Source organism: Ahaetulla prasina, chromosome 1, assembly GCF_028640845.1.
Source record: "Ahaetulla prasina isolate Xishuangbanna chromosome 1, ASM2864084v1, whole genome shotgun sequence".
Lineage (NCBI taxonomy): Eukaryota > Metazoa > Chordata > Lepidosauria > Squamata > Colubridae > Ahaetulla > Ahaetulla prasina.
The window spans coordinates 78,977,696-78,990,428 of NC_080539.1; the positions used below are offsets into that span (position 1 = coordinate 78,977,696).

Below are 12,733 nucleotides of genomic sequence, written 5' to 3' on the forward strand. Positions count from 1 at the left end.
AAGAATATAAATCTTGTTCTTGATCAGTAATAGAAAATCTACCTGAACCAAGGGTGAAATCCATCAGGTTCTGACAGGTTCTGGAGAACCAATAGCGGAAATTTTGAGTAGTTCGGAGAACCAGCAAATAACACCTCTGGCTGGTCCCAGAGTGGGGTGGGAATGGAGATTTTGCAGTATTCTTCCCCTGCCACAGAACCTGTAGTAAAAAAATTGGGATTTCACCACTGACCTGAACTTCAGGTTAAGAATGCAACATGTTGTTGTAAACAGTGCATTCTAGAGATTAAGGACTCTGAACTAAACTTAATATATACAATCATGAAATCTTGATCAGAATCAGGAAAAAAAGCTGTTATTAAATAAAATTGTTTGAGTGTCTAACTCTGTGCCAAAGTGTTGAAATGGCAGCATTAATTATTAATGATGTATTCAAGGAGGAAAGGGACAGCACTTTTTGTTTGCTTGTTATTTTATTTGTGTATGTTTCTATCTGTCATGCCAAAAACAAATGATCAAATTTGTAGAGCTATTTTTTCTGGATATCTTCCTTCCCATACAGTAGCGCATATATATATATATATATATATATATATAATAAGTCTATTTAAAAAACACCATCGCCATCCTGATGGATTCCCTTTAAAGATGCAAAATAAAAATATGGAAAACTGCTTTTTATCACAAAATAGGAAGAGGTGATATCAAATTATTGGTGATGTGGTATTTTTTGTATCGGTGTTAAATCGTTGCAAACAAAAATCCTATATTAACAATTCTGGCTAGTTAATGTTTTTAATATTTGCTATTTTTTTAAATATAATTTTTATTTGAATAGAAAGCTTTTTAGCTATTGATATCAACTAATGAACAAAATAAAATCCAGTTGCACCTACAAATTGGCAAATGTATTTTTACCATTTGATTCCTGTTAGGCTGGCAACGCATTATATTAGTATACTACATTATTATTTATTAATTACTAAGATTTCTATGTTGGAATAAGGGTTCCCTGTGATCTCACGCTTAAAACTATAGAAGCACAGATAAAAGATTGGTTTTGGGGGTTGGGTTTATATCTCAAGTATATATTAACTTTGACTCAGTGGTCTAAACTAAAATTTAGTAACTGCAAACCCCAGATATTAGAATCTTTTATGCTTAATTTACACTGGCTTAATGCATTAAGCTTTTATTGAATATTGGTAGAGAATAGCTGAGTAATATAGCATTTTGATGCAGAGTATAGTGAACTCTTTCTGCTTTTTATGTACAGCAGCTGAGATCATACATTACATTAATTCAGTATGCGCTTTGTCTGATTGAGGCTTAGAATGATGTGTGAATTCAGACATTGTGGTTTGAAAGACCCAACATTTATATTTTTTAAATGTTGGTTTATTCAAATTATAACTTAAAAACCTTAGTTTAGTACAATATATAAACTGCTTCCTTTATTTGTGGTTAGAGGCCAAAAGCTGAATAGTTTGAGGGTCAGGTGAGGATATAGATAACAGATATAGATGTATGTCCTATATATTGCAGGTCTTAGGACAACAAAACTTTACTTCCAACTGTGAAAGAAGTTTTTTTGACAGTTTGAATGATATCTATATAGTTTTAATTCAAATAACCTTAAAATTTAGCAATATTGCAATTTTTTACACACCACTTTATGTTAAAGCAATCTGTAACATGCTAATAATCATACTATTTAAATTCAGTGAAAATCATGTAAAATTTGTGTAAATTTTCAAGTAATGTAAAATAAATGTGTATTTTTATGTTTATCATTTTTAACAACAGAAAGTTAGTTATTTAAACTGTGCGTGCATACCGGCACACACCTGCATACACATACATACATTTAAATTATTTAAGTCTGCCACTGACAATGGTTGTCTGCCTTTTATCCCAGTTGCCTGCATTTTCCCCTTTTTCAATCCTCCCCTTAGATGCTCACATGAGAGCAATTTTAACTTCTATGAGTGGCGAGTAAAAATACATCAAAATGAATTTTATTTTAAAAAATATTAACAAGAAATCAATTATCACATTTGAGAGTCAATCAGATTGTGTAGTATGTGTGTGTTTTTTTTTATTTTTTTGTGTTTTAAAGCTTGGGAACCACAAAAAAGGGAATTGGTCCAGTGTATTCTTCTAAAGCAGCTCGAAGTGGGCTCAGAATGTGTGATCTAGTTTCTGACTTCAAAGAATTTTCAGAAAGGTAACAATTTCTCTAGTGTAATGTTACATTCTGTGTATATTTATTACTAGGGCAACCAGTTTTCTTATTTGTAGATTCTTATTTTCATACTCCTTGCTGGATTTCTCACCTATAATTTTCTCTCTTTTCACTTTCTAAAAGCAAAGTCTATATCAAAGTTTTGTGTGAATGTTTTACACATATAATAGAATATAAACTTTTTTTACCTTTTAGATTCAAAGTGCTGGCCAATCAATACAAGTCTGTTTACCCTACATTAGAGATTGACATTGAAGGAGAATTGAAAAGATTAAAGGTAAAAACACAGAAATGGCCTGTTAGCTGATGGATTTTCTATGAATGTTTCCTCTAATCAAAGGGCTTTAAAGAAAACAGAAAGCTGCAACAGTAATAAATATATAAAGATTTCAGAGATGCTATGAAAAGATTGTCATTGTATGTTGTTGTGAAAAGGTATTTAGTAATTAAATTGTTTTATAATAAATTCTCTTCTTCAGACAAGTTCGTTTGAGGAAGTTATCTCTTAGAAGCTCATATTTCTTGTAAAAATCTGTGATTGAAATCTTAGGATCCATGTCTTATGGATGGATAGGCATTTTTTTTATAGTATCAGAATACTATACAATCCTTTATAATATTAGAACCCAGAATCACCTAGTGGAGTTGACTGGTAAAAAATTTGGTACAACAAAGTCTGTTTGAGTCTGTCATTTGTACTTCTATAACTGTCTGGTTTAATACAGCAACCAAACAGAACAGGTACAGACTCCAAGAGATCATTAAGATTGCAGAAAGAACAATTGCAACCAGCCTGCCTTCCATAGAAGACCTATATATTGTGCGGGTCAGAAGGAGGGCTGAGAAGATATCTGGAGAACCCTCACACTTGGACATAAACTGTTTCAACTCTTTCCATCAGGATGGCGCTGGAGAGCATTGTATGCCAAAACAACTAGCCCCTGGGACAGTTTTTTCCCTCATGCCATCGCTCTGCCAAACACCCTAATTCTCACAATGCTATCTAATGTCTGTATATTAACTCCTGTAGTGTGGTTGTAGTATTATTTATCCTTCTTATTTTGTTCTTTACTGCCCCCCTTTATTGGTATTATTATTCTGTTACATTTCATGTACGGTGAGTGCTTCTGTACCGGAAACAAATTCCTTGTATATCTAATCTCACTTGGCCAAATATAGTATTCAATTCAATTCAATTCAAGTTTGATAATCCTAAATGGCCAGGAGGAGAAATTGCAGAATTAGAAGCATAACTGACCAATATTACCCAACAGTAAACTTCAGCTCTGAGCCAGGAACCTCATTAAACTAGAACCCCATGAATGGGGCTTGAAAAGACAACCACTGCTAAAAAGAGATTAATACCCTCCTTAGAATAAGATCATTATAATTCATTATATTTTTCTACTGATGGAGACAATGTGTATTAATGAAGATAACTGGGAAGTGACAAAGCACTAAGTTCAAACAGAAGAGTAATAAGGCATTCCACTGTTCTTTAAGAAAGAGGAATGAATAAAAAGCAAGTCCTTAGAGAATGTAATGCTGCAGGATGTGGTGATGACCATTTACTTTAAAGATTACAGGTCATATTTATTAAAGAAATCGAAAATGTCTATAAGATGACACTGAAATCTGGGTTCAGATTTAGAAGAAAAGTACCCCAAAATATTATTTACTATGAGTCAGAGGGGAGGGAATAACTACCATATTTTTCGGACTATAAGACACTCTGGACTTATAAGTTGCACCTAGCTTTTGGGAAGGAAAACAAGAAAAAAAATCTGCCTCTGCCTCGAAAATTGGACACGTGGAGCCAAAAATGGGGCACGCAGGGGCGGTGCTAGGTGGCAGCGGCGATGGGAGCGATGGGCGGTGGTGATTCCTACAGCCTGGAACAGCTGATAGGTGGTATTCTGGGAGGCAGATCCAAGCACCAATCCTGCTAAATCAAGCTGTGCTGAAGCTGATCAGCTGTTTGCTGTTAGGAGGTAAATTGCTGGGAGGTGGAGACCGAAGGGGGGAGGGGGCGGGTAGGCTGGGCTTTGGCAACATTCAATGTATAAGACGCACAGACATTTCCACCCACTTTTTTTTGGGGGGGGGGGAGTGCGCTATACACTGAAAAATACGGTAATTGCGTTCCTGTTGTTTGCAATTTTGTTGAGAGTATTTGATTGGCAAATATTGTTAGTTTGATCATATAGACTTTTTATTTGACCCTGTGGGGATGTTCTTAATTTTTAATACAAGAAAGAACATACTTGTTTTCTTTAAATATTTTACTATTTAGTCATACTCATACATACCTATTTCTTTCATACAAAGAGTAACTCATTGGTGGCATACATAACTTCATTTACAGCAGGGCACTTAAAACAGCTTTCGCCAAACTGGCACAATCCAGTGCTCTGAATTTCAAAGGATATCTTGTTGGGAAGACATATGACTATTATTATTATATTTAGCGCAATGTCTACATTGCATTTTACTATTTATTGCACATCACAATGTACTAATTTAATTCTAATCTGTGCAACACTCTTATTTGTCTAGGGCTATAGTGAAAGAATCAAACCGATGGTGAAGGATGGGGTATATTTTATGCATGAAGCTTTGCATGGCTCTCCAAAGAAAATTTTAGTGGAAGGTGCAAATGCAACATTATTGGACATTGATTTTGGTAAGTATAAATAACAAAATGTGTTCTGAAAAGTGACTATTATGTAAATAACATCTCAAATTACTTTTCATGTCCTTAGGAGATGAGTGGTTTTATCCCACACAGGATAATGTATTCTATTAAAGCTTATATTACAGCTTAGTCTTTAATGTGCCATAGAACTCTTCATTTCAGTAGTATTATAAATTCTAAGTAATGTAAATAGTTTTGAAAAACTTATTTTTAACTAGAACATATTGAAAGTGATTGTTAACTCTGTGATTTTTTTTCCTATTCTAATGATGATAGAGATGAAAATACGCTTTAATAAAATTGTCTAGAATTTGGAATGTAAAATGTTGAGATGAATTTCCTCAAATGGAACTAGTCTTGCCCTTCAAATTTAAACCTAGAAATATACTTTAAATATCCTGCATTCCAAAAGCTGAGAAATAGATGTACCATTCTTCTGATAGATACTGTGATGATATGATGGAACATAATTAAATACGTGCATCAGTTAGATAGCACATATAATACATGTTCAGATAGTGCACATAACTTAAAATTTTTACTAGAAAGCATTTCTGAATTAAGCAGAAGTGTAAAAATATCCTTGCAGCTGTAAATTTTGTATGGAATAAATAGGTGCTAAACAAAGCATGAATAAGAGCTACAGCTATATATCTCAGTGGAAATGTTTCTTGGTGTAAAAAGCAGCACTGTGAATAAGACACAATTTATGCACTGTTCAAGAGCTTTTGTTGTAACAATACAGATCTTACAATTTATGTACCCTTTATTAACCTGTGTTGATAGGCACTTATCCTTTTGTGACCTCGTCAAATTGCACTGTGGGAGGTGTTTGCACTGGCTTAGGTATGCCACCTCAGAATGTGGGTGAAGTATATGGAGTTGTGAAAGCATATACAACTAGAGTTGGGATTGGTGCCTTTCCTACAGAACAAAACAATGTAAGTATAACGTTAAAATAAATATACATGGCCTCAAGTGTCATACATGTCATTTTCCATTAAATTAAGTAAATATTTTAATAGCCATCTCCCCAATAGTAAAGATGTCTGTGAAGATTCTCAGTCATGCAAGTCATGGTTGTCCCAAAGACAACCATGTTGTTGAGGCCACTTGGAGGTTTTACCTTTACCCTCAGGGACACCTAAATCAGAATGCGAATGGGACTGCTTCTTGAGACTGCTGAAAAGACTGTGTTGTAGACAGGGAATAAGTAGTGTCATACCACCACCCCACGTTGAGAGAGGACTGTTCGATCTTAATAAATTTGGCCTCCTTTCCCCCTCTTTCAAACCAGTGGTCCCCTCTGTCCAGAACCTAGATTTTGCTGTCTTCAAAAGAGTGACTTTTGTCTTTTAGAATCTTGTCCCAATTGAAATGTCCCATCAGGACAAGATTCAGCAGCCCATTTAAATTTGAAAGACAAAGGTCACTCTTAGTATATAGACATTAAATGCAATTAATAGCTTTGTGAGAAAATTGCTTATTCTGCTAGTATTTTTAAATTGCCTGACATTAATAAAGGTAGCTTCTATATTTTTATCTTGTTTCATATATGTTAACTTGGGTAGAATGTAAAATATACTTTATTTTGTTACAAATAGATTGGGTTTATAAGTTGATAAAATTGTTCCAAGATAGTATCAATACTGTGTTGTTGTTGTTGTTTTTAGGAAATTGGGGAATTGCTACAGACACGAGGAAAAGAGTTTGGTGTGACCACAGGCCGAAAGAGAAGATGCGGCTGGCTTGATCTCGTATTGCTTAGATATGCTCATATGATCAATGGATTCACTGCGTGAGTAATGTGTACTGGTTTATACGGCCTTATTGATGGATATATATTGTATATATTACATGTTTTGTAAAATATTCCAAGGGGACGCTCAGTGGCTAAGACAGTTTGAATCCCTAGTGCCACGTAACAGGGTGAGCTTCCGTTACTTGTCCCAGCTTCTGCACAACCTAGCAGTTTGAAAGCACATAAAAAATGCAAGTAGGAAAATAGGGACCACCTTTAGTGGGAAGGTAACAGCGTTCTGTTCACCTTTGGCATTTAGCATGCCGGCCACATGACCATGGAGATGTCTTTGGACAGCGCTGCTCTTTGGCTTTGAAATGGAGATGAGCACTGCCCCCTAGAGTTGGGAACGACTAGCACATATATGCGAGGGGAACCTTTAGCTTAAAATATTCCAAAGTAACAGTTGAAAATAATCATTACTCCAAGTAAGAAAATTCCGGTTTTTTGAATGTCATCGTAGCAACTCGTGATTTAAAAATGGATGTTATTGTAAGACTTTTGTATGTACACTAATTTTACATATTTCAGGGTGGAAATGTAGTATAGGTAGTCCTCGACTTATGACCACAATTGAGCCCATAATTTCTGTTGCTGAGATAGTTGCTAAGTGAATTTTGCCCCATTTTACAACCTTTCTAGCCACAGCTGTTAAGTGAATCACTGCAGTGGTTAATTAATTAACATATGTAATATGTTATTAAATATGTTTATGTAGTAATTTTTATGTAGATTTTATGTAGACATATTTAGTAATATGGAATTTAGTTGTTAAGTGACTCTTGCTTTCCCATTGACTTTGCTTGTCAGAAGGTCGCAAAAGGGGATCATGTATCCTTGGGACACTGCAGCCCTCATAAATATGAGTCAGTTGCCAAGCACCTGAATTTTGATCACATGACCATGGGGATGCTGCAACAGTTGTACATGTGAAAAACAGTGATAAGTCAGTTTTTCAGTGCCATTGTAACTTTGAAAGGTCACTAAATTTACTTATTTATTTATTTATTAAATTTTTATACCGCCCTTTTCCCGAAGGACTCAGGGCGGTTCACAGCCAGATAAAACAACAAATATGTCTTCAGCTCGCAGCGAAAGGTCCGAAGGTCAGGAAGTTGACGAAGTCCTGGGGGAAGTTCGTTCCAGAGGGTGGGAGCCCCCACAGAGAAGGCCCTTCCCCTGGGGGCCGCCAGCCGACATTGCTTGGCTGACGGTACCCTGAGGAGTCCCTCCCTGTGAGAGCGCATGGGTTGATGGGAGGCAAACGGTAGCAGTAGGCGGTCCCGTAAGTAACCCGGTCCTAAGCCATGGAGCGCTTTAAAGGTGGTAACCAACACCTTGAAGTGCACCCAAAAGACCACAGGCAGCCAGTGCAGTTTGCGCAGGAGTGGTGTTACATGGGAGCCACGAGTGGCTCCCTCTATCACCCGCGCAGCTGCATTCTGAACCAACTGGAGCCTTCGGGTGCTCTTCAAGGGGAGCCCCATGTAGAGAGCATTGTAATGAACTGTTGTATGTTGTACATTAATAGTGGACTGTCTGTTTTGAATTTAGATAGGGAATTGTTATGGTGACAGGGCTTTTGCAGATTGGTTAATGATATTAGCAGTAGCTGGTTTTTTTTTAAGTAGTTAATTATATCTAGCTCTATTTTCTATCACTGAATTTCTTTTCTGAGTTTAAGTTTATCGCTAGGAAAATGTGATTCACGTGAATTGATAGAATTCAATATAGATGAGAACATGTCTTGCGTTAATTAAAGTGTTAGGAAGTTTTTGGATTTTTTTCCAATTCATTTAAGTTTTTCTTATTATAATATTGTTCCTAAAAATGTGTTCTAGAAGAGGAATAGTAGTTATTCTGAAAATGGAGGGTACAGCGCCAGAGTTAAGCAAGGGGACATATTGGTTGTATGTCAGCCTTATGGGGTAGACCAGACAGAAAACACGACCGCATGAGCCAATTCTTAACTGTAAGGTTGTATTAATAGAATCTTACAAATCTGAAATCTCTCCCCAACTAGCATCTCCTTCACAGCTCAAAAAACGGGGGTGGGTGGATTTCTTCTGATCCTTCTGTTCAGCCTACATTTCTGCTGCAAGCTAAGCTGCCTTTTATCTATCTATTCCTTTGGTTTTGTCTGGTTGCCCTTTGTTCCAAATCATTCCCACATACCATTGAGTTCTCTACTAAAATAGGACTTGTTTCGTTAATAATATAATTATAGAAATTTTCAAAGGTGATACCCACACCAGTAGTGACCTCCTGTTCTGGAATCTTTTTTAGGTAAATATATATTTTAATGCTTCTAAGTCTTTTCATATAGTAAATATTTTTTAAAAAGTATCATGCTGATTTTAATCAAAATTTGTTAATAATTTTGTTATTCCATTTTCCATTCCATTTCCATTTTTTCTCTTTAGAAATAATTATTGTGTTGTTAGTTTTTGTTTTTAGTTTAATTTTACATTTTGCCTCTTAAAATTGTTTGTATGCTGCCCTAGCAAAAAGAATTGCTTTTAAATGTACTGTATATTTTTGAAGAAAAGTAATAGCAGTAGCTGTGTGCAGATTCTAAAAAAGGAAGCTGCCACTTCTCAGTGGTACAATTGGCATCATAGAATATTGAACTACAATTACATCTGCAGGCAGCTAACTGGTGCATCAGCTCTAGTGATTAACTGAAATTTATTTGATGTAATTTGATATTCAGTCAAATACTGAGTAAATGGCATTTTAAGAAGGTAAATCTCAGTTTAAAATCCAAGAGTTTATATTTGCCTACAAATAACTAAAATTCGAACATTTGTTTTAAACAGACTGGCTCTTACCAAATTGGATATTTTGGATGTCTTTCCTGAAATTAAAATTGGGATTGCCTACAGATTAGATAATAAAATCATACCTCATTTCCCAGGTAAGAAAATTTAAATATACCAAATATGTTCATTCTACAATGTTACTGCCACTAAAAATATATGGTTACTATTAGATGTGCTCCACTGCTTCAGTAGGTTTTATTGATACAATTCCACATATTTCATCTATAAAATGCAGTTCCCTGCATTACTTACTTGGGATGCAAAGAACTTTCCCCTCTTTGATAGATATAAGACTTTGGTTATTTATTTTCATTCATTTTGTAAACTACCAAAGGAATGATTCAGTTACCATTTAAAGATGGGCTTATATTCTACAATTCGGTGATTTGGATAGCTAACTTTATTTTTTTGAATGTTTTTATGTGATCAAAACAATTGTTATAAACCCTTAATAACTAATTATTTGGTTATTTCAGCTATAGAAATTCCTGAGCACGATAATTGATTAGTATTATGTTGTATAATTCTATTAGTCTGGTTCTTTTTTCTTCTCAGCAAATCAAGAAGTCTTAAATAAAGTAGAGGTGCAGTATGAGACCCTCCCAGGATGGAAGAAAGATATATCAAATGCAAGGACATTTGATGAATTGCCTGTAAATGCACAAAATTTTGTTCGATTTATAGAAATGGAGCTCGGAGTTCCAGGTAAGTGCAACACAACTGCAAGTTTGAAGGGATACTTAGGGAACCATACTTTTGTACAACAATTCATATTTTTGTTGTTAGCTACTTCTAGCAATCAAATCATCTTCTGTAAATCTTAGGTTTATGAATAAGAAGCACTAAGAAATCAAAAATAGAACATATAATGTGCTTTTTTTAAAAAAAAAGGCAATTGTTGTATTTAATAATAATTTAAACTGATCGAATGAAAAGTTCCTTTTGAATTTTGAGCAATTAAAAACGATTGTCCTAATATTAAAAGAATGGAATTGTATCCCCAAATGTGTTTAAGCTTTAAGAAGCACAATTTATTATTTCATTACTTGATAAACTGGAAAAGTTCATACTCCACACTTACATTAGGTGACATAAAATTTTTAAATGTACATTTAAAAGAGATCGTTGATGGAAAGTACTGAGCTTTCATATATTATATTTTGCACCCTCCTCCCGCTATGACAAAATTACTAGTTTTTCTAGTTATTGTTTTTCCATGCATCAATACTGCAGAATTCCTAGGAAAAAAGAAGATCCTAATCAGTAACACAAGGATTAAGGAACAGGGCATCTCACAATTCACTAATCACACTATTGACCAACTAGTTCAATGAAACGACTAATATAAATTATCTGTAAATAATAAATTGGCATAACCAAATTACCAAAGGACTATTAAATATTGATTACATTTAAAAAGTGTGTGCCAATCTGCAAAAAGTTGTGTGCCAGTGGTAAAGTTGGTATCTGGTGTAGTTTGAGCCAGCTGATTTTCTTGAGAATTAATCACAATAAAACTTGCTTTCCTGACTAGCTTTCATGTGGTAATTAAAATTTTAAGCAATAATGCTTTCTTCTATTGATTTGCATATGCTTTAGTTCATAAGAAAGACTTCCTTCCAAAATATGATGTAAAAATGTTTTTGTTTTTGCAGTTAAATGGATTGGAGTAGGAAAATCCAGGGAGTCGATGATCCAGCTCTTCTAAAGATATTGGATAGTTTGAAGAAAGGAAAGCACACTCCACAAAGACTGCTTGTTCACATACACATTCACGCAGACACATGTGTCTTAACCCAATAAGCAATTATTTGGATGAGGAAATTGGAAACATCTTGTAAAACAACAATGTAAAACAACTAGAGGTAGTCTGGGAAAAAAAACAGTTGTTGCTATAAAACGTTGACAGATCAGTATCATTTATCTTACTTTGTCAAAAGTTCTAGTGGCAAGTAATGCCACCATTTGCCACTGATACTTTTTCTCCAGATGTATCCCCAGGCCTTTTTTCTGTTTATGTTTCTGACTCTACTGTACGTCTGCTTTTGGTGGTATTACTTCCTGAAATTTTGGATGCTTAAGATAATGCAGTTTTGCACAGAGTTTTACATCTTCATTTGTACTCCTAAAGCTGTTATACCTTGTATGGTTGCTGACGTAGTGTGTGATTAAAGAGAGGGGTGATTTTATAATGATGACAAAACTAATTTTTTTTTGTTACAGTTTTTATTAAAAGAATAATGAACCATAGTTTAGATGGGGTGCTTAATATGTATACAGTACAACTTAATTTATAAATGATAATATTGGAAGTGTTTATACCCTCGTATGGAGTTCATTCTTTTCCCCTCTTATTGATACTTTTACATTTCAGAGTTTCATCATTCAGTTCAATTCCTCATTTCATTGGCCTATTGCCCAATCTATTCAGTAACACCGATTCAGAGGGTGATTGGAAAAAGGATGACCTAAATATCACTCAGTTAGCTTCTTAACACAGAGAGTTCTCGTGGGTTAAGATGACTTGGCTACCCTATGTAAATAGGCATCAGAAACAATATTTATGTAAATTGACTTTTTAAAGAACTGAATTCATCCTTGGCAGATATTCAAGACAATATATTCTGTAGTTTCTAGTTGTGCTTTGCTAAAGACTTTTTCTTTTGAGTGTATTGTATGTCTATATTGAACTAGCTTGTAGAAATCGAAGTAATTTCAAGCCAATAATATTCTTTAACCTTAACACCATTCATGACCTTTTCTTACTATGTGGGCATTATTTTGTAAGATGAAGAATGCTGATTTTCACTCTGTTTCTATGTAATTCTTCTGTACTTTTATTCCTGCAGTATTTTAGGAGGGGTGAGCCATGGCTTCACGTAGAATGCAATAATTGAATGTACATGTATATTTTTAACTGACATTTTATTAATAGGTTATATCTAATAGCTGTCTTACAGCATAGTATCTAAAAACAAGATGCTAACATCAGGGAATTTAACTTAAGTTTTCCAGTCCTGTTCATATTTGCAACGTATGCAATCATGTCATTTGAAGTACATTTTCCAGAATGTACATTTTCATGATCGTTGTCGTGAGTTCTGAAAAATGTATCTTGGAGTGTGAACTCTTAAAATAATGTATTAATTCCTTTTGATAAAATGTGAGGA

At 34.5% G+C, this 12,733-nt stretch overlaps 1 protein-coding gene across 3 annotated transcripts in view; it reads left to right on the forward strand.

The window, feature by feature from the left end:
- Window positions 1–11,755, forward strand: part of ADSS2 (adenylosuccinate synthase 2) — a 34,412-nt gene extending 22,657 nt beyond the window's left edge. For 2 of the 3 annotated variants that reach the window (XM_058165381.1, XM_058165371.1), the window contains 8 exons: window positions 2,120–2,227; window positions 2,441–2,522; window positions 4,802–4,928; window positions 5,727–5,881; window positions 6,614–6,738; window positions 9,561–9,658; window positions 10,119–10,268; window positions 11,219–11,755. In XM_058165381.1, the coding sequence (XP_058021364.1) occupies window positions 2,120–2,227; window positions 2,441–2,522; window positions 4,802–4,928; window positions 5,727–5,881; window positions 6,614–6,738; window positions 9,561–9,658; window positions 10,119–10,268; window positions 11,219–11,271 (898 nt within the window). In that variant the 3' untranslated portion in view covers window positions 11,272–11,755. The remainder of the gene's footprint in view (window positions 1–2,119; window positions 2,228–2,440; window positions 2,523–4,801; window positions 4,929–5,726; window positions 5,882–6,613; window positions 6,739–9,560; window positions 9,659–10,118; window positions 10,269–11,218) is intronic. The other variant, XM_058165390.1, reaches the window with a different exon arrangement.
- The last annotated feature ends 978 nt before the right edge of the window (window positions 11,756–12,733 follow it).